We start from the raw sequence: 26,771 nt of genomic DNA on the forward strand, positions 1-26,771 counted from the left end.
ACTGAAACAAAACGAAGCAGACAGAAAAAAAAAAAGACAGTTCACATGAAAGGGAAGGAGAGGCAGATGAACTTACCGAAAGGGGATGAAGGTTTTCATCAAAAATATCTAAGAGCATTCTTCCATCTGTGTCCCTAAAAGTATTAAAACCAAAGCACTGTCATTATCTGAACACAACAGCACACAACCCTCACAGACACAAGTGCACCATTCAAACTCCAACACTCCCCATGCTGTGGGGTGCTTAGAAACACTGATGAAATGTGATTTTCAAATAGAGGTTAGACCTACTTTGGCATAAGCTCCTCGTGTAACATGAAATTCATACTACAAAACATGCTAAAACACTCAGCTTTCAGTGCCCAAGATACAAAACTGTTGTGCTCTTTACTATGAGGCTTAAAAAGCACTACTACAAACTTGATAAAATCTGGCCAGCTTACTCTCCTTTTCTCTTTTTTTTAACTTTTTCATGTCCACCCCTGCAATCTCTCAACTCCTCTTCCTTCTTCATTACCAACACTGTAAACGTTTACTGTGGCATTCACATTCTCTGAAAAAATTCCTTTGCCCAGGGTTTTTCTCCTGGGAAGCTGAAAGGCAGCAAGAGAGGCCTCAGAGAAAAAGAAAACAATTCTTATCTCATTTGCTTCTCCTGTGTTGTGCTCATGTGGAATGTGTTTGGGGATTGTTTCATTGGATTCTGGTGTGAGTTGTTTTGACTCTTTGGCCAATCAAGGCCAAGTTGCGTCAGGACAAAGAGAGGAGTCACAAGTTTTCATTATCATCATTTTAGCATTCAGTAAGTATCCTTTCTGTATTCTTTAGTATAGTATTCTTCAATATAATATAGTATAATAAATTAATAAATTAGCCTTCTGATAAGATGGAGTCACATACATCATTCTCTCCCCTCATCAGTGGACCTGCATTTACAATAGCTTACTACGAGGCAATGTTATTTTTACAGTCATCTTTTAGTTAATACATACATAGTTCACTTTTCATTTATCTAAAAAACCCTATTGTACTAATGATTTCTGAAAGCCAAAAGAAGCACATACAAACAAAAATTCAGACAAAATAATATTCTCATTCACTGGTTTCATAAGATGTTTCTCTGAAATGCCTGTAAATCAATAGCAGCAAGCACATTGATGCAACTTCACAAGCCTAACATCCAGGATGCAACATAAGATTTTTGCTGTATGTAACTTTGGCAAGGACACTAACAAACAAAACCAAGTATAACTGTACCAGAACTGGCACTTTCTGGACAGGTGCATCCCTGTGACCTACTTATTACAGTCCCATCTTTATTTTTAGCATCCCTGGTACTCTGATCATACAGTTCTTAACAAACAAACCACTGAATATATTTTCTATCTTTGCTTAGCAGCACGTGTCTCTCAGAGCATGCAAACCACAAGTTTTACAGTGGACTCATGTCTGCAAAATACATTTATTAACTCAACAGCTGAAGGTGACTTTTCTTCCTACTAAAATGGAGGCTAACACTGGAAAGAAACACATTTTTAATATAAAAAAAGAAGATCTAAATTAAAACAAACAACCAACAAAACAATAAACAAAATAAAAAATAAAACCAAAACCTGGACTGGGGTGACTGGGGTAATTACTAGAAAATTCCTACCAGCAAGGAGTCTAGGCCAGACTCTTTTAACCCTACCTAAAAAAGCAGTATCTTAATGCAGAAGTAGTCTCCCTGAAAAGGTGGTGTGCTACAGTGAATTATGGCACTTCACAATGCAAATAATTTCCCATTTTATTTCTTCAGGTTGTAGCTGCTGTATGCTATGAAGTCACACCTGACTGTCCTCAAAAATCTATTTAAAAAACTTGAGAGGTTTTTGTCTTGACTAAAACTTAGACTGTACTCTTTCAAAAATGGACCATCTACTGATTACTCAAGCATTCTTTATGGTCAGCTTGCTGGGGTTTATTTTATTTCTTTAGCAAATTCACCAATGCTTATGCATTCCTTCAAAAACAAGATGAGTGTAGTTTTTTAATTACTTGTTGAGTAGCCAAGACAACAAAACATGAAGAACACCGATCAGTATAACCATGATAGGAGACACTGGGAAAGGGAGGAATGATAACTGGAATGCTACAATCAAATGAATTGTGAGAAACATGTGAAGAAATATGATATTTCATGCATAGCTTCTCAAAAAAATGTAGATTGGTGAGGGTTTAAAACATTAGGAAGTAATTTTGGTTTAAGTCTCCTATGCAGGAGAACAGGACCAACTAAATACTGTCTAAAATGAATTATTCTCTGGAAAAGGAGATGCTTGACTCATTTTCTATCAAAATGAACCCTGAGTCAAAGAGTCACAGTGGTTTCATACTCCCCATCCCCCTTAATGAACCAAAATCTCCCACATACGTCAACAACTTCCTTTTCTCCTATAACAGCACAAAACAGAACATATGTTTTGCTCTTGCTGTTTCAGCAGCAAGCACAACTGAGTGCTGTTATCACATTGTCCCTCCATTCCCAAATCAGAGAGAACCCAAGAGTGAGCAGTTGTTTCACATCCCTCATTCCACAGTTTCTCACTGACACACATGAGCCTGGCTCCAGCATCACTGCTGGGACTGTCCCAAGGGCAGGCACAGCACTTCCCCACCCCAGGCACATTCCAGGGAAAGCAGCAGCAAGCAGTTTCCTGAATCAATCACCTCTCCATCCCAAAAGTGAAAGGACAGACAGCAACTTTCCCAAGAAAGTAACAGTCAGAATGCATTTGTTTTCAATATGCTGACACAGTAGTCTTTATTTTATAAAGGTCTGGTCTCTGTCTACCAGCTGTAGGTCACATTTGCATCAGGCCTTGCAAGCCAACAAATGGGCATAATTTACTGCAGACAGGGATCAGCTCCATGGCAAACAGCATAGATGGCCATGTCTGGCACACTGTGGCTCTGGATTCTTCCTGCTCACTTGAGAATCCTTACAGAGGTCTCTTACCTCTTGTAGTCTCTGATGTGTCCAACTCTCTCAAGCCTTTTACTACTCAGCTGCCATGATACTTCGGAGAACACTTAATTTATTTCCACAAAACTTTGGAGTCTGATTATCTTTGAGATCTCTATTATTTAGTCAAGCATAGCAAAAACTGACTAGCTAACTAATCCAGGGACTATGGAAAAAAGGGGGAAAAGGAACCACAGATGGATAAACAAGTAATCCAAGCATGACCACTCATGCCTTATTTCCTGGTAAATGAGATTAAAAGTTCGAGAGAAGATTTCACTCCAACTTTTGCTTTATACACTGCCATGTTTCAGGCCAAGGCCCACTGATGTCTTAGAAAGACTTCCAAGAGCTTAGAGAGGGAATCAAGCCCTAAGCCCTTCTGCACATATAAAGGATTCTCTTGAGATGTCAGCCTTGTTAAGAAGTGTGATGGGTTCCAGTGACCTGAACCATGGTCCTGAATGACGTACCAGCTGAACTTTAAACTCATGAGTAATTCCTTTTGTTCTAGTTGGACTTCTGATAGTCCAGAAGAAAAAAAGTCTAAGTGGCTTGATAAATCAAGATCTAAGCCAAGTTCTCTGAAAAGGCCAATTGAAAAACCATGGACACAAAAGTAACTTGAATTATTTATACAACCTCTCCTTAGAAATGTCAGGAAATATTATTTTAGGATACTGTGACGTATCATGAGGACAGGGAATTTAAGATACAAAAGCACAATTCAACATGAAGAAAACTCACGTATGTGCCAAGTCGCTTTTTAGAGAACCTTTTTTCTATTAATTTTCCATCAACTTGACTGAGCAGAGATCTAAAACATACTACACCAGGAGAGATAAGCCAGGACCTGCTCTGTTTCTGAGGCATCTTGAATGACATCTATTCACAATGCCACTCTTACTGTAAAATTCAAGGGTTTTATTTCAAAATCCTAACTGGTCACTTATAAACACAGTTACCTTTACAAAGGTGCAGCTAAAAATACAAAACTGAAAGATACTGTTCAGATTTTTCTACATGTAAGTGCAACATATGCAACAATGCAGAAGTGCCCCATATAAAACCAAACACTGGATGATCAGAGCTTTTCAATGTTGAGCTGTAGTTCCAATTTTATGGTACTTAATCCTCCAATTTTAATTTTTCTATGTAAAATAATACCTATCTAAAATGTGTGTGTTTTTTATTGCTAGCCTGTAAGTTAAGAAAATGAGTACCCAAAAACATTTTGAAAGAAACTAAGCATGGATTTTTAGGGTTTGAGCAGTTCACTTGTTTCAATAAAAGATATTTTCAGTAACTATTCACATACCTGTTTTTGATGTGGTAATATATTGCAAGAGCTACACTGTAAAGAAAAACACAGAGTTAATATCTCAGGACTGGCATATTATATTTTCTGCCATATTGCATGCAATTTAAAACCCAGCACAAAGCATGACAAACAGTATATGGTCAACAGTCAATTTTCTTTTGTTCACTCTTAGATATCAGGAAAACTGCTATAAACAGACAATTTTATAATGTTTGTTTTGTACACTCCCACTATATCCTTTTTACTAGTAATTAAGAAATTTACTTCATGTTATTATCATATTCATATTATCTTCTTATTTCATGTATCAAGTTGCACATACTTCCCATTTAATGCCCTACTCCACTAAAGCCAATGATTAAACTCCTGACTTGCAATGCTGAAGACAAAGCACCACAGGCATTGGACATTCTCTTTAGTTTTGCTGCCAGGTTAACACAAAATGTTTTAATCACCATTGGCTTATGATTGCATATTTAAATCCATTGCTTGTGTCTGTCTTTATATAGCTGCTCAAACAGCAGACTCAAACACCACTCTCCTACAGTTTTATAGCATCAACTTACTTATTTTAACTCAGGAAAGACAACTCCCTGAATAACTAACTGCATTATGCATTTCCCCTACTCTCAGCCACACATCAAAGCACCCCTGCTTATGTTCTGCACACAGACAAAAAGTGTCCTTATATTCATAGAAAGTTAAGGTTTTGATTACATACACAACTAACAGATCTCATTTTGTTCTCATGAGATGGAACAAAATTAAAGCATGGATCCTTATGATTATCCTACAGTTCCCAACTCCCAGCTCATGCTTTACTCACAACATATTTTTATTGAAGAATGAAGCCGAGCCAGCACTCTTCCCTTACTTACTGCAGCAGCATAAAACCAATTTAAGCTAAAGGGGAAAGAGGATGGAGGAGGGAATTCACTGATTCTCTTTGTGGACAGTTTGTTTCATCAGTGATTCACTGCAAGATGTTTATGTCTTATACTGATGCAAAATTCCCCCCTTTTCCTTAAAACACCTTTTAAGGGTCAAGCAGTTGCTCTCTGATTTTATTTCAGAATTTTTATATGAAAACTGAGATACTGCATGTTAGGAAAAAAAATGTTTGAGCTAAAACTCCAGCAGAATTTTATACTATTTCAGGTTTGACTGGAGGTGTTTTTGAACAGCCATACAGTAGAAAACATTTTTCTCCATTAAAAGCAAATATATTTTACTAAATTTTTATGAGCTTTTACTACCTGTATTACACGTTTTTAGATCATACATGCTTTTTAAATTTGGCTTTTTTCTACAAGCACATATTTAAGGACTCAGGATGTACCACAGACATTTAAAGACCACAGCTGTTACTCAACACAAGAAAAACCCACATTTATGAATGAATTTGATTTGACAGAAAGATATTCACAAGATGAATTAATCTTAAAATTTAATTTTAAATTATGCCCCTAGGAACACACTTGCATCTCCAGTTCACTTAATGAAAGCAGATGCAAGAATCCATGTGCACAGCTCTGCTTGCTGCCCATATGGTTGCCTTTGTAACAAAATGTCAAATTAAGTTTAGAAAATATTTACTATTTAGAAATCTGTATCAGAATCTGACAGTCTCTCAGGGCTGCAAGAGAGTAACTCACCCAAGTTTCATTCTACCTTTCATACACTGGTTCAGCTGGCACTAACAGTGCAGAAATGATGATTATGGAGCTTTCCATCACTCTACCCCAGCCACCCTGACTGCTGCAGATGCTGCAGTGGATACAGCAATATTTTAAACACACCAGTGCATAACATGACCTAGAAGAGATGAGCAAAATGCCTCCCTCATAGATTTATCTATCTGCAATAGTTATTTTCCTGCAGAGACTGCAAGGTGTGGAGGAAAAAATGAAGTTGTCCTACAGAAGCAATAATCCTACTGTCTCCTTACCCTTCAACCTGCCAAATGTGCAGCTGGACAGCAGATGCAAAGAGTTTGTGTGCCAGAGTTCAGTTTCTCACCCTCTGTGGTCCCTTCTCAAGCCCTCTGAGCCCTTGCAGCTTCCAACCCTCCCCATGCTGGCAGCCTGGCCTGAGCCCTGCAGAACCCTGCCCCATCCCAGCACGGGCTCCTCCAGCTCTTCTGTCCCCACCATGCACCTGAGTCCCTCCCAAACACACCAACCTTCTCCCCACTATCAGCTCGTCCTTCTGTGACCTGAAAATGCTTCTTGGCTGCTGCACCTGAACTCATCTCTTCTTCCCACGAGTCATGGCAGGTATAATGCAAAAAGAATCCCAAAACCCACCCAAAAGGCTGCACTTCTGCTGTGTACAAAGGTTTTTAGAGCAGAAGAGTATGAGATTCAAGGAGAAAAAAAGCCCAAACACCTCAGAAAGGGAAAACCTTTTTCAAGTGTTAATCAGAACTATTTTTAAGTTACTAGTGACAGAAACATGAAGAAAAGCAAGACTATATTCCAGGCAGAAAGAACTGATGAGGAATCAGGCATCAGTTCAACTACAAAACCTCTCTCCTCTCCCCTGTTTTTCCTTTAACAGAAAAATTAAGGACTGTCTTAGTGACCACATTACAAACTCCTTTGGATGTGCTAGTCTAAATAGATTTGTCTCTCATGTAACACCTCTGCAGCAGAGATATTGTCTTAAATTTTTGCATTTGTGTACACCAAGTAACCAACCTACAGCCAACTCAAGAGAGGCTATCAGCAATCACTAACAAAGAGCACAAAATGCCTGAGCATTTGGTCTCTGTTTTCCCCTTACTGTACAAAATGGAAAGAACAATACTCTACAAATATCAACTTCATTTCTCTCCAACAGTAAAAGGACACCAGTGAAATTTAAAACACTCATCTGAGACATCACCCAGTAACTCTGCAGCATGACTCATTAAACAATTTTATTACTTATAAAAAAACTAAAACCTTTGAAGCTTGCTTAGGAGTGGTTCATAAATAGGTATACATAAATACACACATAAAATGTAAGTGCTAGCAAAAACAAATAAATTGTAAAACCCACCATTTGATGGTATACTTGAGGTTTGGTTGACTGACCGTGCTGTCATCCAGGAAAATAGTGGAGCAGGAACTGTACTTCCTTCTCAACTGCCCAGGAGGATGCTATCAAAAACATGCAAAAGAACAATAGCAAATATGTAATACCAAAGCATTTTTAGAGGAAATGTAAGAATTTTAAAAAGACAAATTTCTCTCTCACATGATGCACACAGTAATGTGATCACGTTTGGAAGCAGTTCAGAAAGTTGAGGAATAATTAACAGTGCAAAAGTCACAAAAATCCCTGCCTGAGACTTGCTAATGCTTTCAAGTCCCAAATCCCTTGTGTCTCTCCTTCCCCAAAAACATGCAAAATTTTTTCTGCAGGCTTACTCAAATACATACATACACTTGGAAAGCAAAGATGAATAAGGCCTATATTTTTGTCCTTATTCCAAAACAGTAAATGGAAGAGTGAAAAAGAAATTGTGTTAGCAAAGACTAGTTCAGCAACAAATATAAAACTATGCTTGCAGAAAAAAAAACCCTAAAACCCTCAAAAAAGCTCCTAACAGAATGAAGCAAGGGAAAGAGGTCTTTAGACTATAAATACAAAATTAATAAGGAGAATTCATTAAAAATAATTTATCAATAATAGATTGTTAGCAGAAAGGAAGAAAACTGATCAAAGAACAGAAGAAAAGAGTATAAGCAAATAAAAATACCCCGTATCCTAACACAACAGGTTTTCAATATATTTCAATCCTTTTGCTGCACTACCATAGAAAAACACTGAAAAATCCAGCCAAAAAACTGGCATTTGAGAACTCTGGTTATTTCTAAACATTTTTTGCTGAGAGAGTTTCTCCATCAGCTGTTTAGAGTAGGCAGGACTCCACCAGGCTGAAGAGAACAGTTTCAATCACATCAGCTAATAGCTCTCACAGTTCTTAATCCTTTTGGATTCTATCTTTGCTTATCCCATCTACACTAGCAAATAATTTGACCAAGAACCTACGTCAGTAAAGTGAAGATCACTCAAATTACACATTTAACTCACTACAGAATAGGTTTAAAATTCAGTTGGCACATCAACACGGAAATTTTAATTCATCTTACAATTAAAGTAGTTTCCAGTGTTTCAGTGGAGGGACCAATGTCAATCCCATCAGCAGAATTCAGAGGTATTTACCAGCTCAGAGCAACTGAGTATCCAGGATACAGTCCTGTGACTCCTACCTCAGCACATCTTCCCCTGCCCACTTTCTAAAACAGATATTATTACAAGTGCCAGCATCCATCAGCTCACCAATGCTCCACTTTCCATAGGCAGCTGACTTCTTAACAGCATTCACTACACAGACAGACTCCTAGCAAAACCTACACACATCTAAGCCATATTTCTGTATTTCACATCTATGAGTGAAAAACCAGTCTCCTGTTAATTGAAAAAAACCCAACATTTTCTGAAGCTACCACAATTATAGAAACATTATGTTCAAATTATCTGAAAGCTTACCAACAAATTCTAGCAAGGTCCTTCACTTGACCAATAAAATTGTTGGCTGAACTGCTTTTCTTGGGAGTGAAAAAGTTCACCAAGAAAATGAAAAACACCCCTTTTCAAAAATCCTTCAAGACTTTGGAAAGGTACTTTGTAACACTGTGAAAGCTGACAATCCATCTACCTTCCAAGCTATTGTATGTTAGGCAAGAAAGAGAAAAACTAGAAATACTGTGAATATTAATGCCATAAAATTTATTATCTAGCACTGATGCACACAGAGAGAACTACTAGGGGGCTGGTGATTCATAGCTCTTATTCTACCATAGCTGAGTTTAAATATCTGCCTTAGTCTGTTGAGTACCTTCCACAGGCATGATAAAGGCAAAACTACTTAAAAACAACAAAAATGAGACTCTAGCGGCTAGGGGGAAAAAAGGGAGATATACACACATCTCAGCATTGTTATTTAAAAAACCCAACACGTGGAAAGTTTTTTCTGCATAATAAGTGTCAACACGCTTTAAAGGTTTAGATAAAATTTAAGATAAATATACTGGATTCATTCAGGGCAAACAACTAAAAAATAGAAAATAACTCTATAGCAACATCACTATCAGATTTAAATTTTCCTATGTAAACAGCACTCTAACATTTGACACGTCAATAATTAGAGCAATGCACCTTATTTCTGAAACCACCACATAACAGAATTCTTCTTGGGTTTTCAGCCCACATCTCACTTGGTTAGGCTTGGAACTTTTCACACCTCAGGAAAATATGTGGTGTCTCATGCCTCACTTTCTGTTCACAACAACTTGGCAGGAAGAAGCACCTCTGCCAGTCAGAAGAATGGTGCCAATTATAAAGCCAATTACAAATTATGCATCCTTGGGTAAATATACACACACCTGTGCCACGTGAATAACTGACCTGTCAGGAGATCAGCATCCCCAGCTCCTACTCTGATGCCCAACTGCAGCCATATGATGCAGCAGCAGGTAACATTTTCTGCCTTTGCCAATTGCTGGAAAACACCCTTCGTTTCATACTTCATCTTGACCAAGCTGGGAGATGTCTGAAGTGCCACAGTTCAGTCAGAGACCTTTCTGAGCCCCCAGAAAATGCTGCACAGGAACCTTCTGCATCCTTGCACAGGACCAAAGGGGTTACTGTGCATCAGCTCAGCATTCAGCACTGTCCTACAAACTCCCATGGCCATTTCAATGGGATAGGTCTATGACCAAAATTGTACAAGAGCTTCACACCTTTGTATTTCAAATCCATCACAGCTCACCACAAAAATGCTCCCATTTAGACAAGTCAGAGAGGCTCTAATTAAGAAAAAAAACCAAAAGAGCTGAGAATGACTACAGAGCATTTGGAGAAATTAGCCAAATCATCTAACAAGATCTTTCTACGGTTCTATCCCACCATAAGACTGGCACAGGGAAAAGGACAGACTGGGACACCTCCTTTTGTAAATTTTCATATGCAAAAATGAGCATAGGACACGTGTGAAGCTTTGACAACCTCTGCTATTCCAAACATTTACTAATTCAAAACACTCACTGATATGAAGGGAGACTCACTTGATATGTATTTTCAGTAGCTACAGTACTATTGCTGTAGCCAAGACATTCCTTAGATGTCATGCCTCTCAACTTCATCTCACATAAAACTCCCAAAGGGCAAACCAAGGAAAACATGGCAGGTAAAAACTACTTGGAAAATTATATTCTGGTCAGCTAGAGAACACTTGAAATAGGAAGGTTGAAGTAAGGGAAATCCTACAGAGCTACCAGTCAACTCCACATAAAATACTGACCAAAAACTTGGATCACAGTACCAAAGTATTTTTTATCGAATTTGCTGCTGACATTAACCTGCAGAGGACTTTTTTCTTTAAAAAATGCAATATATCAATAGAATTTATAGAGTTACCATATATGCAACAGAGTAGAGCACCCATCCACTCTGCCCCTGGAATTTTATGTCCAGTTTTTGACACTATTTCAAGAATTCAAGCATAATGAATTTATTTCAGAGAGTCTGGAGGACAGAGAAGCAACATCAGTCAGAGATTCAAAAAACCTGATTTACAAGGGACAGCTGGCAGGCTGGAAAGGCTTTCTCCAGGAACAAAGCAAAAATAATGGCCTTAATTCATGTTGAAGGAAGCTACAAAGAAAAGGACATTGTTGTCCATGACCCTTGTGGGTGGGATAAGAAAGAGCAGGCTTATATTAAACTATGGAAAATTAAGATTGTACATGAAAGTGTGAGAAGTGTTTTTGCCATCATCTCTTAAGCCACCACCTTTTTCTAATAGCAGGGATACCTTAAATTACTTGAGCAGCGATAGAATCTCCATCACTGAAAGTTGTTAAGAAGAGAGAAAAAAACATAGGCCAGGCACAGCTTAGACACAGGCTTCTGCTTCTCGACAAGAAACTAGACTGAACAAGCTCTTGAGATGAATTCTGGACCAGTCTTCTAACATTTGGTGGAGAGGATTTGTAGTTCTTTACTCCAGAAACAGCTGCTATTTTTCTCATTTGAACCAAAGACATCCACCAAGAAATGCTGACATTCATTATTCACAATGAATATGAAAAAGGTGCTTTGTGGAATTTCTTAACAGGAAAAGATATAGAACAGAAAACTCTGCTTTATAACTTGCTAAGTCTTTAAATGTGTTACAGAAAAAGCCCTAACAGATCAAGATTCAGCTTCCAATAATGCAGGTGCTCCTGGCTCTTGAGACTAGCAGTTGTTTTTCCTTTGCACAGAAAGTACTAAGCAAATATCACCACTTAATTTTCTTCCAGCTTCATCCTGACATGTTCCAATTTTCCAAATCCTGTGTGCTTTAAGATGTTTGGACTACAGGTTTTTACTTGAAGATTACATAAAAACATTTTATGAGAAATTTAATGGCTTGGTTTGCCATCAAAATCATACAAACACTGCAGAATTGCTTCTGGGTACCTGCTCTGAAAGGGATCACAATGAATTCCTAACTTTTTCACAATGAGAACGTACAAGAGAGTTAATTTCCCTCAGGAAGCATCACTTAGAAATTAGATTTAATTTGTGGGCAAAGAAGAAATGTTACTATTTCTTTTGTTAAAGTAGGCACTTCAGAGGGGTTTTGTGTAGTAACATCTAATGGATGGTGCACATTGCCCAAAACCCACACTCAGAATTGACCTGAAGGGCCAGCTCTGGCCTCTCCAGCAGTACTAGGGTGGCTCTCTGCTCTGAAACTCAGCAGGATTCATTTGTTGGGGCACAACACTCCCCTAATGAAGCTTTTGTACCAGCGCTGGTCCTCAGCCAGCCAGCTTCCAGTTTGGCAAAACAGCTTTCAGCCTTTTCCAGTGTTCTTTCGCACTTGTCCATCAAAAGATGATTTGGAGCTCCTGTACTACATAATGACAGTAATTTCTCTGCTTCCTGCAAACCAGGTGTAAGTTGGTGCATGATTTTAAAGAGTCCTATTAAATAATATTTTCCCCCCCGGAAAAACTGAGGCTTGCTTGCACCCGTCTGTGCAGACATGCCCATTAGCTTCCAGGCAGTAGAGGCTGGCCAAGATGTTAAAAGGCAAAACTGGCACATAAAAGTGCACATAAAGCCAAATTACAACAGTAAGCAAAAATACCAGGACTGCTTCTGACTTGGAAAAGGGAGGTTCCTATCTTGAGGATCTTCTGTTGCTTCAGGACATCATTTCCTTTTGACAACATTTTTCAAAGAAGAAACATGATTTTACAAGTCAACAAATTACTTCCCAAATCAAGCAAACCCTGCAACACAATTCTCTGCATGGCTCTGCAAAGCTCTGCACTAATTTTCATCTTGCATAATGCCAATACAGCAAAATTGTCTACCTTTGGTACATCTACCAGAACAAAAGTAATAGGAAACTGCACCATTGTATGTTCATCTTCCTCTGCCAACAACTACAATTTAAAAAAAATCCAGTCCAACTACTCTTAAGTAATACCTCTTGTTCCTCATGATTCAACTTTGCCCTCAGCTGAAGTTTCACCAATGTTGATAATGCCCAAAACTAGCTTAGCTTGGACTAGATCTGTACTTGCAAGTTTTTGGCTCTCAAAGCTCATCCTTACTCATGCCAACTATAGAAAATGATGTCAGTAGACCACTGAGCTCCTGAGGGGCTCAGCAACCACCAGTAAACTCCTCTGCAGCACATGCAGGCCCTATTTAACCACTGATAAAGCACCCTGCTTTACAAACATGAAAGATTAAATATTTCTTTGACTGTTAAAATCAGCTCAAAGGCTTATATTTACAAAGCATGTAATTGCTACTGTTGTGCAATTTCACCAGAGGGACTTTATTACATCCCCAGCAAAGCAAGTATTACACAGCCCCTTGTAAAAGAGCTGTCCTGCATGTTCTCATTGCAACTCCAAGGTCACCTTTTGTTTCTTCCCATTAAAAAGTTTATCACTTCACATAACCTAGTGCCTTGAGGCTGACAAGACAGGTAAAATTCTTCACCCTAGAAGACAGGAAAAGAAGCTAACTAGAAGACTTTAGAAAAACACATTTCAAACAGTAAATTTAGGTAAGCCATTTAAAAAAGCCTGTTAAAATTAACTTACTAGATGCCTGGAAAGAATCTTAAGCAGCATCTATTAGGAATGGCATCAGTGTAGGGAATCTGCTAAATGGACCAGGTGGCCTATAAAGGCCCCCTCTAGACCTGCTTTTTGTGTGACTGTGCAATGGAAAGGAGCAAAGGCCACATTAAGCAATCTCTAGAAGAACTTCAAGAGCACCTGAGAAGCCTCTAACCTATTTTTCAGTTTATTTTGTTCTTCTCTTCAAGTAAGGAATTAAAATATCTTAAGGAATTTGGACAGCAATTATAAGCCTTTACAACAGCCAGCCTCAGGCAGTCCACTTGAAAACAACATTTCATGTTTTATGTTATGTTTTGCTTTCACAGGTTAAACTACTTTTCAGACTATGCTCCCATTTCAGCATGTATCTTATTTACTCATTAATCACTAGTTGACAGTGTTGGATTATCAGTCACATGTCCAGTAGTTTTACAACAGGGAAGCAGAGCAGCCTCTTGATTCAATCTGACAAGAAAATTTGGGAGCTACATAGGAAGCATGCAAAAAGGCTCATGGAAATTGTTCTTGCCTCAACATGTACAGCAAAAGACCCAACTGCTCTCTGCAAGTCCCCAGTACTGTGTCTGGGGAGAAACTTCCCCTGATGTGAATCACTACAGGGTCACTTACAAAGACCAGGACTGTGACATGAGTGTTGCCCAGTAACTTTTCCCCAAGATGATGAAAATTCTGGTTTATACATAGATGTTAACTTTTCTACCTGGAACGATAAAAATAGTATTAGTTTGCTGGAATTTAACATCCAGTTGCCAGGTAGCAGACAGTGGAAGCCATGTCCAGATCCCTAAAAAAGACAACGATGAAAGGATGCTGTTGCTACAAGGCTGGCAAGAAGTCTCCAGAATAAAAAATATGCAAAGGTGAGACATTATTTCCTTTTATTTTCTTTCCCTTTTCCTACCCTTTATCTTCCTTCAGAAATACAGAAACATATGTGAAAAATACCCCTTATTTTCAAGGGGTATTACTACTCATAAACATAGATTCATTTTATGAGTGTATCTCACCTAGAAGAGAAGTAATTACTTGGGCTAACAGAGCAGTTTCTCCTTGTCTGAAAGGGAACATTTCTAGAAAAACTTGAAAGAGAAAACAACCTTTTTTCTCCCCTCACCCTGCTCCTTTCCTTTACAAAAAACACAGTAAAAAAAGAACTGCCTACTGCAACAACAATAAAAGATTCACTCTTTCTCCACCACCTCCTCTAAAAACACAAAGCATGGCTGTCTTCCTGTTTGCTTTCCTTGTACAGGCAGAGACACTGATGCAATCTCTCCTCTCTGAGAAAGGAAACACCCCTATCTCAGTCTGCATCTTGATCCCTCTCAGCAGCTTGACTAAGCAGATTAAAAGACATGTGCACACCAAGGCAGCATAAAAAAAGCCATAAAATAACAAAAAACACTGACTGCCAGTGCAATGGAAAGAGAAGCAGAGTCTGCTGCAACTGCTCAGGAATTAAAACAGGCTGGAAGAAAGCAAACAGGTCAGGTACATTGGAGGGAGGGAACTTTCAGCATCATTCCCAGCCTGTCATGTGTCTCCTTGGGCCCTGTGGGAACACAGAGATGGCAGCTCCTCCATAGCACTCTGTCACTCCCTCCTTTCATTCTTTCCCCACCCCAAAAAACAAGAGCAGCTGCTGGCTGCTTCCATCACACCTACTGACAAGGTGAATCTGAAACATGGCAACTGTCAGCTCTTGACAAAGTGTAACAAATCAAAGCAGGAGCCCACCACTTGTGTTTGGGGATCACAGGAAACTATTCAGGCAAATAACATATCCTACAAACAAAAGCAAGTGAGAAGGGAAAAGAAGAGTGGTATGATCATGCTAAGAAAGCGCATTTTTAAATGAGGAAGAGTCAATATTAATTTTTTTCATAAGTAATATCTCAAAACTACATTTGTATAAATCACTAATCTGTTACTACACAGAATTTGGCAAGCAGTTAAAAAAAACCCACCCAGCTTTTCTTGACACTTCTCTTTCTAACCAGCCCCCCATATCACTTGGGAAAAATTCAATTCTGCCTGCAAAATAACCAATTATGCAGATATTGCACAAAAAGATAAAAATACTTTGTTGCTTATCTTGGTAATTTATCACAAAAGGAGAATAAGCATGAAAAAACAACAACAAAAAAGATGACATCATTGAAAAACCACAAAAGAAAAATGTGCTGCATTATGGTGAGGAGTTCTTTAAAAAAAAAAAAAAAGACAAAATAATAACAGTACAGAATTTGTGTCCTCTGGAATGTTTCCACCAGAGAAGATGTGGGGACCCAGCACTTCACATCAACAGGGAAACAAACAGATGAGTAGCAAAAGCTCCTGTTAGCATACACTGAGAAACAGCGGAAAAGAATGGATCAATCTATAGAGTATGTCATAAACCATTGTACCATGTAAATAAAACCCATCATTTGTCACATACAACTGTTAAACCTAACTAATTTCTTCAATTTCTTCCAACAAGGTGATATAAAAACCATGATGGTTCCCTGTAGTCTGAAAATGTAAAGACAGTTTCCAGTTGCAAGTCACAGCTACCCCTTCAAAAAGGATTACCCAGTTTGTACACCAGGTTCAGCATTTAAGATTTAGGAGGTGCTGAATAAATACTCACAGGTGTGCTGAAGGAACAACCTAAAATATTACAGGACATGTTTTAAAGTACAGCTTTTATCTATGAGTATTGCCTAAAAAGCTTAACTGACCTGTAAAGACAGAGACATGGTAAGGACTTCAGCCTCATAAAGGTTATTTTTAGCTTTGTAATTCAGAAGAAGTACTTTTTAAGTACAAAGACTTAAGGTAGCAGTAAACCACTGAGGGAAGTTTACACTACTGCAACCTCAGCCAATATTTTGAATGGGACTTGGGAGGGGAAAAACAAAACAAATTAAGAAGAGGTACAGCACTTAGCACATCAACTGCATATGCTGCTACACCGAGCTCCCAACAACACAACTCCTCAGTGATATGATCACCCTTCTCTTTCTTGTGGTACGTCCAGCCTCACCTAAAACCACTTTATACCAGAGTTTGCACTAGGGTGCTTCCAGCAGCATCTGTAATAATCATCTTTGTTAATCTGCTGGAAGAATCAGAACTCACAACACAATTTGTACATATGAAATTGTTGGTACTGAGTACACATTATAAAGTTTACAGGAAGCCACTACACTGGCTTTCCAAGTAATTTTATAACAAGACAACAGCTCTGCAAATTACCCTCATATGCACTATAAACAATGGGAATGTTTTATAGGGGATTAGAAGATGAGGACCAAGAACATCTGCTAACCTAGTGAGGGCAACATTAAGGGTTTTGTAAGCCTCACAGTATCCCATGACTTCTCAGAATCTTAACTCTTGGGAAACTGAAAATCTCAGCTTGCTTTGACAGCCATGCAGCAGTTTCAGAAATACTCAACACCAACCAGTTCTATCAACAAGTGAAGCAGCCCTGCCCTCTCACCCCACACAGCAGTTCATTCCTGCCCTCGTGGCTCCCTCCCTTTCTGCAGGTGTGAGCTCTGGAGTGAATCACAATTAGGAGTCCCACTTTAGCATTCAGCTGAAACCACCTGCATTTGTGCCCTGATCCAGTTTACCTGGACCTAGACAAGTGTCCACTTCAGGACAAAGAGATGAAGTGGGTATAAAGCATATGTTTGTTTCAGCAGCTGTCATGTCATAAAAATGAAATAGAGAAAAACTTGAGAGCTTCTCCCCATTCACCTTAAATGCAAACACAGCATTTGGTAGAAAATGAGTTCTTTCCCTTCTCAATTTTACTAAGCCATGACTCCGCATATTTCAGCACAAAGCTTCACACATTGGTTCCAGGTGCTTCAGCAGTACAAACAATTCTAACTGAGGTGAAGAACCTGTTCCTGTACCAAAGCAGGCTACAGGGCATTTGCTCTCAGCTTCACTGAGAATTTGATTCATACAGAAGAGAACTGAATTGAAAAATGCCCACGGTATATAAGCATATCAACCCCCTGTCTTCATACTCAGCATGTAGCACATGTCAATTCACATTTACCTTGCATCAACACTTCAGAACAACCGTGTAAATATCCAATGCTGTAGTTGTCTGCCAATGCAAACTTAGATACAAATGTAATCTAAAGTTTCAAGAGCTTCTGTAGTAATTTTAAAAATCATAGCAACGTGTGCAGCTCTTTTTCCCAGATACCAGTTACCTATGTAAACTGCTTTGTGTGCATAATACTGTCTTAAAATCAACAGATTTGTTCCACTAACTCAATAGTCAAGGCCTACACTTCAGGATCCTGATGCACAACAAACATGTGAAGCATCAGCACCCTCTCAGCAATGTGGAAATCACGAGTGATAACTCTCATTTATAATATAGACAACAAGGAGAAAGCTGCATAGCGAGGCATTTTCACTTACGTGGTTTATATAGAGACTCTTGCGTTTTTCTCTCACTGCAAAAACACAAAATATGATAGAAATATTACATGACTATTTTTCCTGATTAAGCTTCTTATACACCATTTATAATAAAAAGAACAGGAGGCTATTTACGTGCAACATTATAATTGCTTTTGCACTAACCAAGTATATTTATATAGCAAACACAGAAGAAACACATATCTGTATGCATAAAGGCATTTATGTTCACTAGCGTGGTGATGGGTTAAAATTCTCATCCATTGGGATACTTCACCAGGTGCTGGCCCACATGGGCAAGCTAATAGCAGTAAGCTGCAATCCAAGGTAGCAGTGGCTTGGCCATTCTTGCCCAGCTCTCTGTGTGGGCACTCCTGAGCCACCAGTGCCTTCATCCAAGGCACCTTGCTGCAAAGTGGCCTACACTACTTTGCAGGTATGAAAGCACCTAAACAGCCACACCACGGAGTTAGCAAATTCTCATCACAGCTTACTGGGCACTAACTCCCACAGAGAAGCCTTAAAACTGTATGGATTACACCACTGCCCCCAATAATGATCAGGCACAAGCCTGAAGCTATTATTCATGTTGGATGTAACAATGAAAATCTATTTCCTTGGTGAGTATGAACCAGTCGCCACAAGCAATGGTTGCAAGTCAAAGCCACAATTAGCCAAAACAGTCAGATAGTAAATAGCAACAAAAAAGGAGATAGATGTATAAAGTCTTAATTGTCAGGAAAATGCTTATTACAGCTGATTATACATACTCTATTTCATTTTTTTAAAGCACTTCCCCAATTAACATAGAGAGCCTGCGGAGCTCTGTTCCAGTGAAAATACCACAGCATTTAGGATACAACTCTGGAGGCAAGTAACACATAAATCAAGCTGCAGGATTAAAATAATAATGGTTTCATGCTGTAGGTGATTAAATGCACTTTGGTGCATCATGATTTGAAAGCTATGCAAACCAATGCACTTAGCAAAATAAGAGTGTTCACAATGGTGGGATAGCCTGTCCATTCCCTGTTGGATGAGAAGCCATTTTCTGTGATTTATTATAAGCAAGCAATCTCACATAAACAAGGCTATACGTGTGAATACTGTGAAATAATTGTGTTTAATGCAGACATAAAATGAAAATAAAAAAATAAGAAAAAACTTTGAAAAATCCTTACATAATTTTCCTCCCAGGGAGCAGAAAGGAGAATCACACATGACAGATGTTAGCCATGTCACTTAGAATATGCTCAAATCCACAATTATGGACATTGTATAAAAAATAGAATTAAACACGAACAGCAAAAAAGTTCTGATGATCTAGTAAATTGTTAAACTGCTTGAAATCCTGCTAAAACACTGCACTACACTTAAGTTCCACACACTGCATTTATCACCACACATAAGACATCTACAGGGGAACATAAAATGATGGTAGGTAATTCTAAGAACAGCTAAAGTATTTGTCCAGTATCACATACTGCAATGTACAGGCAGTAAACAATTCTGATAAGCTGTGTGCAAACCTAATATAGTGCTTAACTCAAAGTTCATACCTATTAACAGTGAAATTTTGAACACAGTTAAGTATTTAACAGTTTTAATCACAAATAATTATACCACATTCTAAGTTCTTCAAATCCTACAAAGCCAGCTGGCACATATACTCCAAATTCCATTTTCATGACCTTTATACCCCTTAGATTTTTTTCTTCTGTATTTGTATCCCTTACTCAATTCCCCATAAAGGTACAATCCTCTACTACCCAAAGCAAGAACATCACTCACAGCTCAATCCCATTTGCTATTGCCAGTCTCCAGAAGAACACGTAAAAATATTTATACAAACCCCTCCCTTTTGCCTCTGAAGCACTTCTTGTGCACATCTTGCAAGCACCATGCTGACCTCCTTTCCCTGTCTCCCCATACAGCAGAAATTCAGTTAGCCTGGCCTCTCAGGTGAGGCATTCCAGGAAGGCAGCTGCTCCTTTCCGTGCTTCTGGCTCACTCTGCCACAGTGCAAGGCTCAGCTCTCTCCAGAACACGTACCAGTGGGGAGCCAGGCAGAGCAGAAACACATTCTGTCACAACCATTCTTTTATAATCACAATCCCCATTTTAAACAAGGGGAAGCCAACTATTGCACAAGGCTAAATGACTATAAAGAGGTAATTCCATCACTTGCCTTCAGTCAGATAAAAAATGCTTTGCTGCTCACACAAATCAGTGTGGTCTGCAGCAAGCCAAACCATCGTGTTAGAATGAACCAGCATTTTGCAGCATAAACTCCTAACTGCAACTCCAGGATTTTGGGTTTCAGGCATGGGGTTTTGATGACGTGAAGTCAAACAGATTTGGAGTGAGTTTAAACAATTCAACTACTACTTTCTTTAAATATTATAAAATTCAAAGTTATACTCTTCAAGTGGAGCCTGAGATGGTGCCAAATTATCTCAGTTTTCCTCATTCTGCAGTTGCTACTGGACCTACTCCTGTTGCTGCAGAAACTTTCAACTTTTACTGTTGAGCTTTTGCAATAGGAGGAATTTACCCTGAAATTTAAAGGGAATGAGGAAATACACACAGAGGCATCTGTGTGTATTTGTATGTATATATGTATTTTTCATTGTGCTGTAATAAGAACTCTCACAGTGCCATTTCTATACATTTATTTTAATGTCAATCATATCAGGATCAAAATCAAAATTCTTTATGATTACAATTATAGGAACATCTTGTGTTTTGGAAGTGGAATTCCCAATAACTGGCAGCTCATCCAATTTTGTTTTAATTGAGAAGACTGGTCCCAGCTAACACTAAAGACCAAAAGCAGCTTACTCCACTTCTACCTGCCTATATAAATACAATTTGAAAGTCTTTTTGTCTGAAGCCCATTGTTGCACTGATACTGCAAAATTTAATCAGTATATTGAATGTGTAAAGCCCAATCTTAGAGGGGTGCAGCTGGAGCCCACTGACAGGAAACACCATTACCAGCACCCTGGAGGAGCAAACACTGCCTTCTTGCATGAAGAAAAGGTAGTTCCATTGTTGAACTGCTGTTTGGAAACCCTGGGTTATTCACCCCCACACACTAAATAGTACTAAATAATAAAACCCACTAAATAATGGGTTTACAGTCACCCACAGCTCACTGGCCAAGCTCAGCAGATTAAGGAGATCTTGCATAAAGCACTCACAGAAGTTAAAAACATAACATGCAAGATTCTGTACCAGCTCCCTAAATAGGAAGAATTCCACACATATGATTCAATACCTAAAAATCCCCAAGAGTGATGGAAACATTTAGAAAAGCTCATCTAGCTAGGAACCAAATTAATACTTATGTCACTTTAACTTTTCCCTAGATTCATTGAATGCTCAGGTAATTAAAGATCCATTCAGACTACTGACTAAGAGGGGCAGGACAACTTACATGCTTAGCACAGCATCCAGGCTTCACAGAACAAAGACAATTAGAAACCACTTAATAAAACCAGATGCCACATCCTGTCTCATTCTATTTGTTGCTCTTTGCTCACATGCTGATCACAAGCAGGTCAAGCACAGCTTTGCCAGAAGAATGCTATAACACTACCAGTGAGGCTCAAAGAGCACAGGGCTACCAGAGAGCCAAACATGGAACTGCCTAAGGTAACTGGCAAGTCACTCTAGCACCTAGTGATGGACTTGGCCATTTCCCTTCGTAAAACCATGAGATGTACACTCACAGCCAGAGCCAGAGCCTGGATGAAACCCTGAATCCTGATGTCACTTGACGCTCTGTGTATTGTAAAATGTGCATTTTTAATGTCCATGGGTCTTATCTATAGAAATATTTTAGCTTACAGTCAACAGGAAGATTTTCCAGCCCAATACTATTCAAGTAATGGAGCATTTATTTGCCCAAGTTAGGTGTTTTCAGCACAGCTAGCTCAGCTCTCCTCTTCTACATCATCTGAAGTAGTCTTGGGGGTCCCCTAGATGGCACAGTAACCTAACCTGTCAGATTACAACACTACCTGTCCTGAAAAATCCCTCTATTTTCCTCTTAACAAGCACTTTATTGCATTTTGGTTAGGCAGCACCCTTGAACAGTGTGCTAACTCCTACACCTCACTTGGTTCAACAAGGGGCTCAAAGTACAGCCAAGCAAAATCCTTAGTACTGGGAGCTGTCCCACCAGAACACAATGGCTCTTGGCAACACATCAAGAGATAAATGTTTGTAGAATCCTTTTATTTTTATACAAACAAATAGGCTCTGTATTTTTTCCAAGGTATCAAGGACAGCTGAACTGATCTTACACTCCCATTGATAACACCTCTATAATGTTTCACTGAATTCATTGCCCTTACTCAAAAACATGTTCTTCACATTACTTAAACTAGAACAAAGTTTCATAGACCAACTCTAACATAGGTGTAAAGATTTTTGTAAAATGCTTAAAATTAGCTTGATATTGCCATAAATTAACTGCTCCTATTACAAGTAAGAATAATCATCCAGTCTGGTCAAAAACTTAGTTGTTGAACTTGGGTCTATTTTGTCCTTTCTTTCAACAAGCTGTAACAAGAAACAAGTAGCATCCATATGGGATTAGACAGTTTCAAAACACAGCAAATTCACTATAAAACAGACATCAATCCTCATAGTACAACTATAGAAATATTGCCATATTCATTTGCCAGACTACCAAACCAGATTAGTATGGTAAATGGCATCCAAACCCAAATAATGAGGCATTGAAACAATCAGGGCTGAATTTAGAAGGAGAGTCTCAAGGTCAAAGGAGGTACTCACATAATCAACTCTTCAATTAGGGTCTAAATGTATATCCTCTTTGTTCTAGTCATGCTCAAAAACTAGCAAAAAATATACAGTAAGTGAAAACTACATTATTTTTCAAGTGATGTGTTTGACACTGCAATTTACTATGTAAATCAAAAGCAGCATTTATAGGCAGCAGAAAGGAGGACAAAGAATTCATGCTGAACAGTCAGAATTAAAATGCAGGAACTGCTTTGAAAGTCCTGCTAGAAAATAATGTGTTTTGTATCCATTATTCATTTATTTCTAAACCAACATATCATACACGTCCAACAGGGAACAAAAGAGCCACAGTAAATGGCTTCTATTCTACTAACTCTATCAGGAGGCTTGTTTAACAAATATTAATTTTAGAGATCATTTTGTCTATGTATAAAAAAAAATCAACTAAACTCCAGAAAAACATGATTATATAAAATCCATAGCAAGAGAAGCAAAAGGAATGATGGGGTAGGATGAGAATTATTTTGTTAAGAAAATCTAGTACTGAACTTATTTACAATATAATCTATATCAGAGAAACCCCAGAATGTCTTTTTAGCTAATATAAGCTAGCATTTTTTTAAAAAAATATTTTCTACACCTTTTTCAGAAGCCTAATGTTCAGAGTGCTAAAAAATTTAAAAAACAGACAAAATATTTTCAATTTAGAGAAAATATTTCTTAAAATATAATTATATTGAGCTCCATCCATATTTGTACTACCGATCTGACAAGACAATTAACTAAAGGTGTGACTACTTAAAACTCTAACATGATGCCTCTAAATGCCTCTTTTTGGGGGAGAGGGGGCCATTGCATATTAAAGGACTATCACATGCATTCTAACAGAGGGTATAGAGATAACTACTGTAATAAATTCAGTAACCTACCATCTGTTTGTGATTTACTGAGAAATATCGTACTGGCCCGTGGATGATCTGATGGGTTGAATTCCATGTTCAAATCTGGAAAGAAAGCACAGCACAAAAACTATTTATGATTATTCAATGGCAGACACAGATTTTCTCATTCTTTTTAGTAAGACCAAGTTTACATACTTAAGCAGCTACTGTAAAACAGAATCCATCTTGAGGCCCACTTTTTTATCCTTCTTTGCACAAGTGGCTCTTTTTGGCACACAAATCATTTGCATCAACACAGCTTTGGGATTAGACTTCAGTTCTAAGGGCTGCTTTTGGATTAAAACAGATAAAGCAGCTTGAGAAGCTGGTATACAAGAAGTCAGGAATTTCCCATTTACCATCCCTTTCTTCCCACCGTGCCCCAAAGCCACAGCTTGGCACAGGAAAACAGCTTGTTATATGCACTTATTGAAGAATTAAATATTACAAAGAAATGCACAACCCTCTACATATAGACAGGTTTCCAAGATTAGACATGATTTAAAAAAAAAAGTTATTGATACTCAATGTGAACAAGTAAACTCTAGGCTACAGTGTTTTATGGGATCAAGATTAGAAAAACATGGCACTTCCACAGATTAACACTCTTTGCTGTAACAATTCGTAAAAAAGAAACAAAAAACCCCCACAACTACAATAAAGATCTCAAAAACCCCCAAAAAACCCAACCAGTCCTAAAAGATATTTACCAGTTACAAATTCAAATCTATCATACATAATGAAAACTCCTATGAATTATTTTCCTCATCAACTTTAATATCCATTGAATTTATTTGTCCCCAAATTGCACTCTACTACCCATTTGCTAAAGCTTACAGGCCTGTATCCACTGGAAAACATGTTACTAAAATAGTACATATTTTTTTAGCATTTCCTTGCTCTCCCAGGGTGGCTTTCTCAACCTCAGCTCTCTTACATTCTATCTCCAAATGTACATTCTCTTGTATTTTAAGCAGGCATTTATGTGAGATTACATAGGAGTACTGATATTTTTATCTTCTGTGATTATCCCAGCTCTCATTCCCCTTTCATATCCTTGTGAAAACTCAGTAAAACTGTAAATTAAGCCCCAGGTCTTAGGAAAAGAAAACAGTCATTTTGCCCCAGGGTCAAGTTCTTCTGTCTACAGCTTTCCCTGTAGCTTTCCCTTTCCCTGCTCTCCTTGCCCTTCTATTTAATAATTTACCAGGTCTTCCACTTGCCTGCATTTTTCTCCTTACCACACCTCTTTACAAATGTGCCTTCTATTTGTATTTTTCCATTTTATGCTCTCTTGGTTTCCTTTTCACCTCCCTGCACTCTGTAGCCCATGAGATGAGCAGCCTGACATGCTGCTGGAAACCTGAGCACAACTTCTGGAAAATATTTGATCTTTCTACAAGGAAGACCTGAGAATGCACAAGTGCAACTTGTCAGCTGCAAATGGTCTTCTCATCTTCTTCTCTATTATCATTATCATCCATGCCACAAAGGAAAGGGAATCTAGGCATTTCAAGGGAAAGCTATTTTGATTGTCCCAGAAATCAGACAAGTTTGGAGAATATCCTAAGAATGTCACCTTATGTTAGGAGTTCTGACTTCAAGGGACTATGAGCTAGAATGTTTTCATGTTACTCTGTGCATCTTATTTAGACATATAGAAGAAAAAAATAACCATACATTGACAATGCTGGTATAGACTGTGTTCCATTTCAGGATGGTTTTTCTGTTAAGCTGAATCCAAGATGCTTCTCCTTACATGAAGGGTAATCACCACTTAAAAACGCAAAATAGCAAAAATGCAATATTATCTTTTGTCAACCTCTTCATCTTTTATCAGCACAATACATCACCAGAAAAAAAGAGTTCTTGCTCTTTTAAAACACTACAGATATTTTTTTCTGCAACCATTTCAAAGTACAGAAGTGCAAATTCAGTCAATAAAATAGGTTCAGGAACACAAAACTGAATCCAGCTTGCAAAACACAGAAAAAACACTTCTTTCCTTCAAGCCTAGAAAATCATCTGCTTGAGCAAAAATAACAACCTGCTACAGGCTCACAGTTTGTTTGCAGGTCTGAAAAGAAAGAAAAACCAATTGCCACATCTTACAGTCAAGTAGCATCTCCCAAAAACACCTGTGTTACAAGGTGCTATTTTGCAGAAGCAGTAAACCAACACAGGACTTAAAAGTCTGTCTGGAAAATGCATGAACTACCAAAAAGCACTGTCTCTTTGATAAACTGTTACTCTTCTGACAGGAGCTGAAAGAAGGCCAGCAAAACCCCATCTCAGCAGCTGCAGAGAACAGGCCAGGGATTTTTAATTGTCTTGGCAGAGCCAATGGTCCACAGCCAGGGAGCAACTGTGGCTCCTTCCCACCACTGAGCCCCACAGAGCAGCACACATCCTCCTCTCTCCACAGCCCTTCTCTCACATCCTCCCCAGCAACAGCAACGACCAGACACATCCATCTGTCCTTCCCAAACTGCCTGCACAGAACTCAGAGCAGGAGAACACTGCAATGGGCAAAGGCAAAGCCTGATTTACCAGCACAGCGTGGCAGAAGGGACAGGTGCTGCTGACAGAGGCTGGCTCCCCACACCCCTCTGAGGAACAGCACAGGGATTGCAGGCAGAGGCACTGCTTGGTGTGCACCTGCAACTGGGCCAATCCCTTTTCCTCCAGGAAAAAGGGTCAGGCAAACCCAAGCATCGCACTTGTGGCACCACACCACTCCAGAGCACCACTGCTGGCACGCTGGAGCATTAGAATGGATTCACAACATGAAAGATTTCAGTCTCTGGTGGTTCTTACAGGTCTTAATTCATTGTACACATTTAAAACAATTTTCTTTTTGAATGTGACAACAAATCCTGACAGATTTGTCACTACAAAACACATTACAGAAGAAAGATCAAATGATACACAAATATCTAAAGCCAGTAACTCATCACAAAGGGCATTATCCATAAAAAGGTTAACTCCTTCCTAAAGAAAATAGATTACTCATACTGCTTTTGTGTTATTACTAGTTGTTTCTTTAGTTATTTAGTTATTACTAGTTCTTTCTCTAGTATTTGAAAAGT

General features: G+C 38.5%; 1 protein-coding gene across 3 annotated transcripts in view; it reads right to left on the minus strand.

Moving 5' to 3' along the window:
* The window catches only part of CCNY (cyclin Y), a 121,209-nt gene that overhangs the window by 23,134 nt on the left and 71,304 nt on the right, over positions 1-26,771 (minus strand). Inside the window, exons 2-6 of one of the 3 annotated variants that reach the window (XM_063148321.1) lie at positions 23,671-23,745; positions 17,966-18,000; positions 7,368-7,468; positions 4,323-4,358; positions 77-134 (exon numbers count right to left, since the gene is read on the minus strand). In XM_063148321.1, coding sequence (XP_063004391.1) covers positions 77-134; positions 4,323-4,358; positions 7,368-7,468; positions 17,966-18,000; positions 23,671-23,745 — 305 coding nt within the window. Of the gene's footprint in view, positions 1-76; positions 135-4,322; positions 4,359-7,367; positions 7,469-17,965; positions 18,001-19,146; positions 23,634-23,670; positions 23,746-26,771 lie in introns of those variants that run through there. The other 2 variants (XM_063148330.1, XM_063148340.1) reach the window with 2 other exon arrangements.

This window comes from Melospiza melodia, chromosome 1 (assembly GCF_035770615.1).
Source record: "Melospiza melodia melodia isolate bMelMel2 chromosome 1, bMelMel2.pri, whole genome shotgun sequence".
NCBI classification, from domain to species: Eukaryota; Metazoa; Chordata; class Aves; order Passeriformes; family Passerellidae; genus Melospiza; species Melospiza melodia.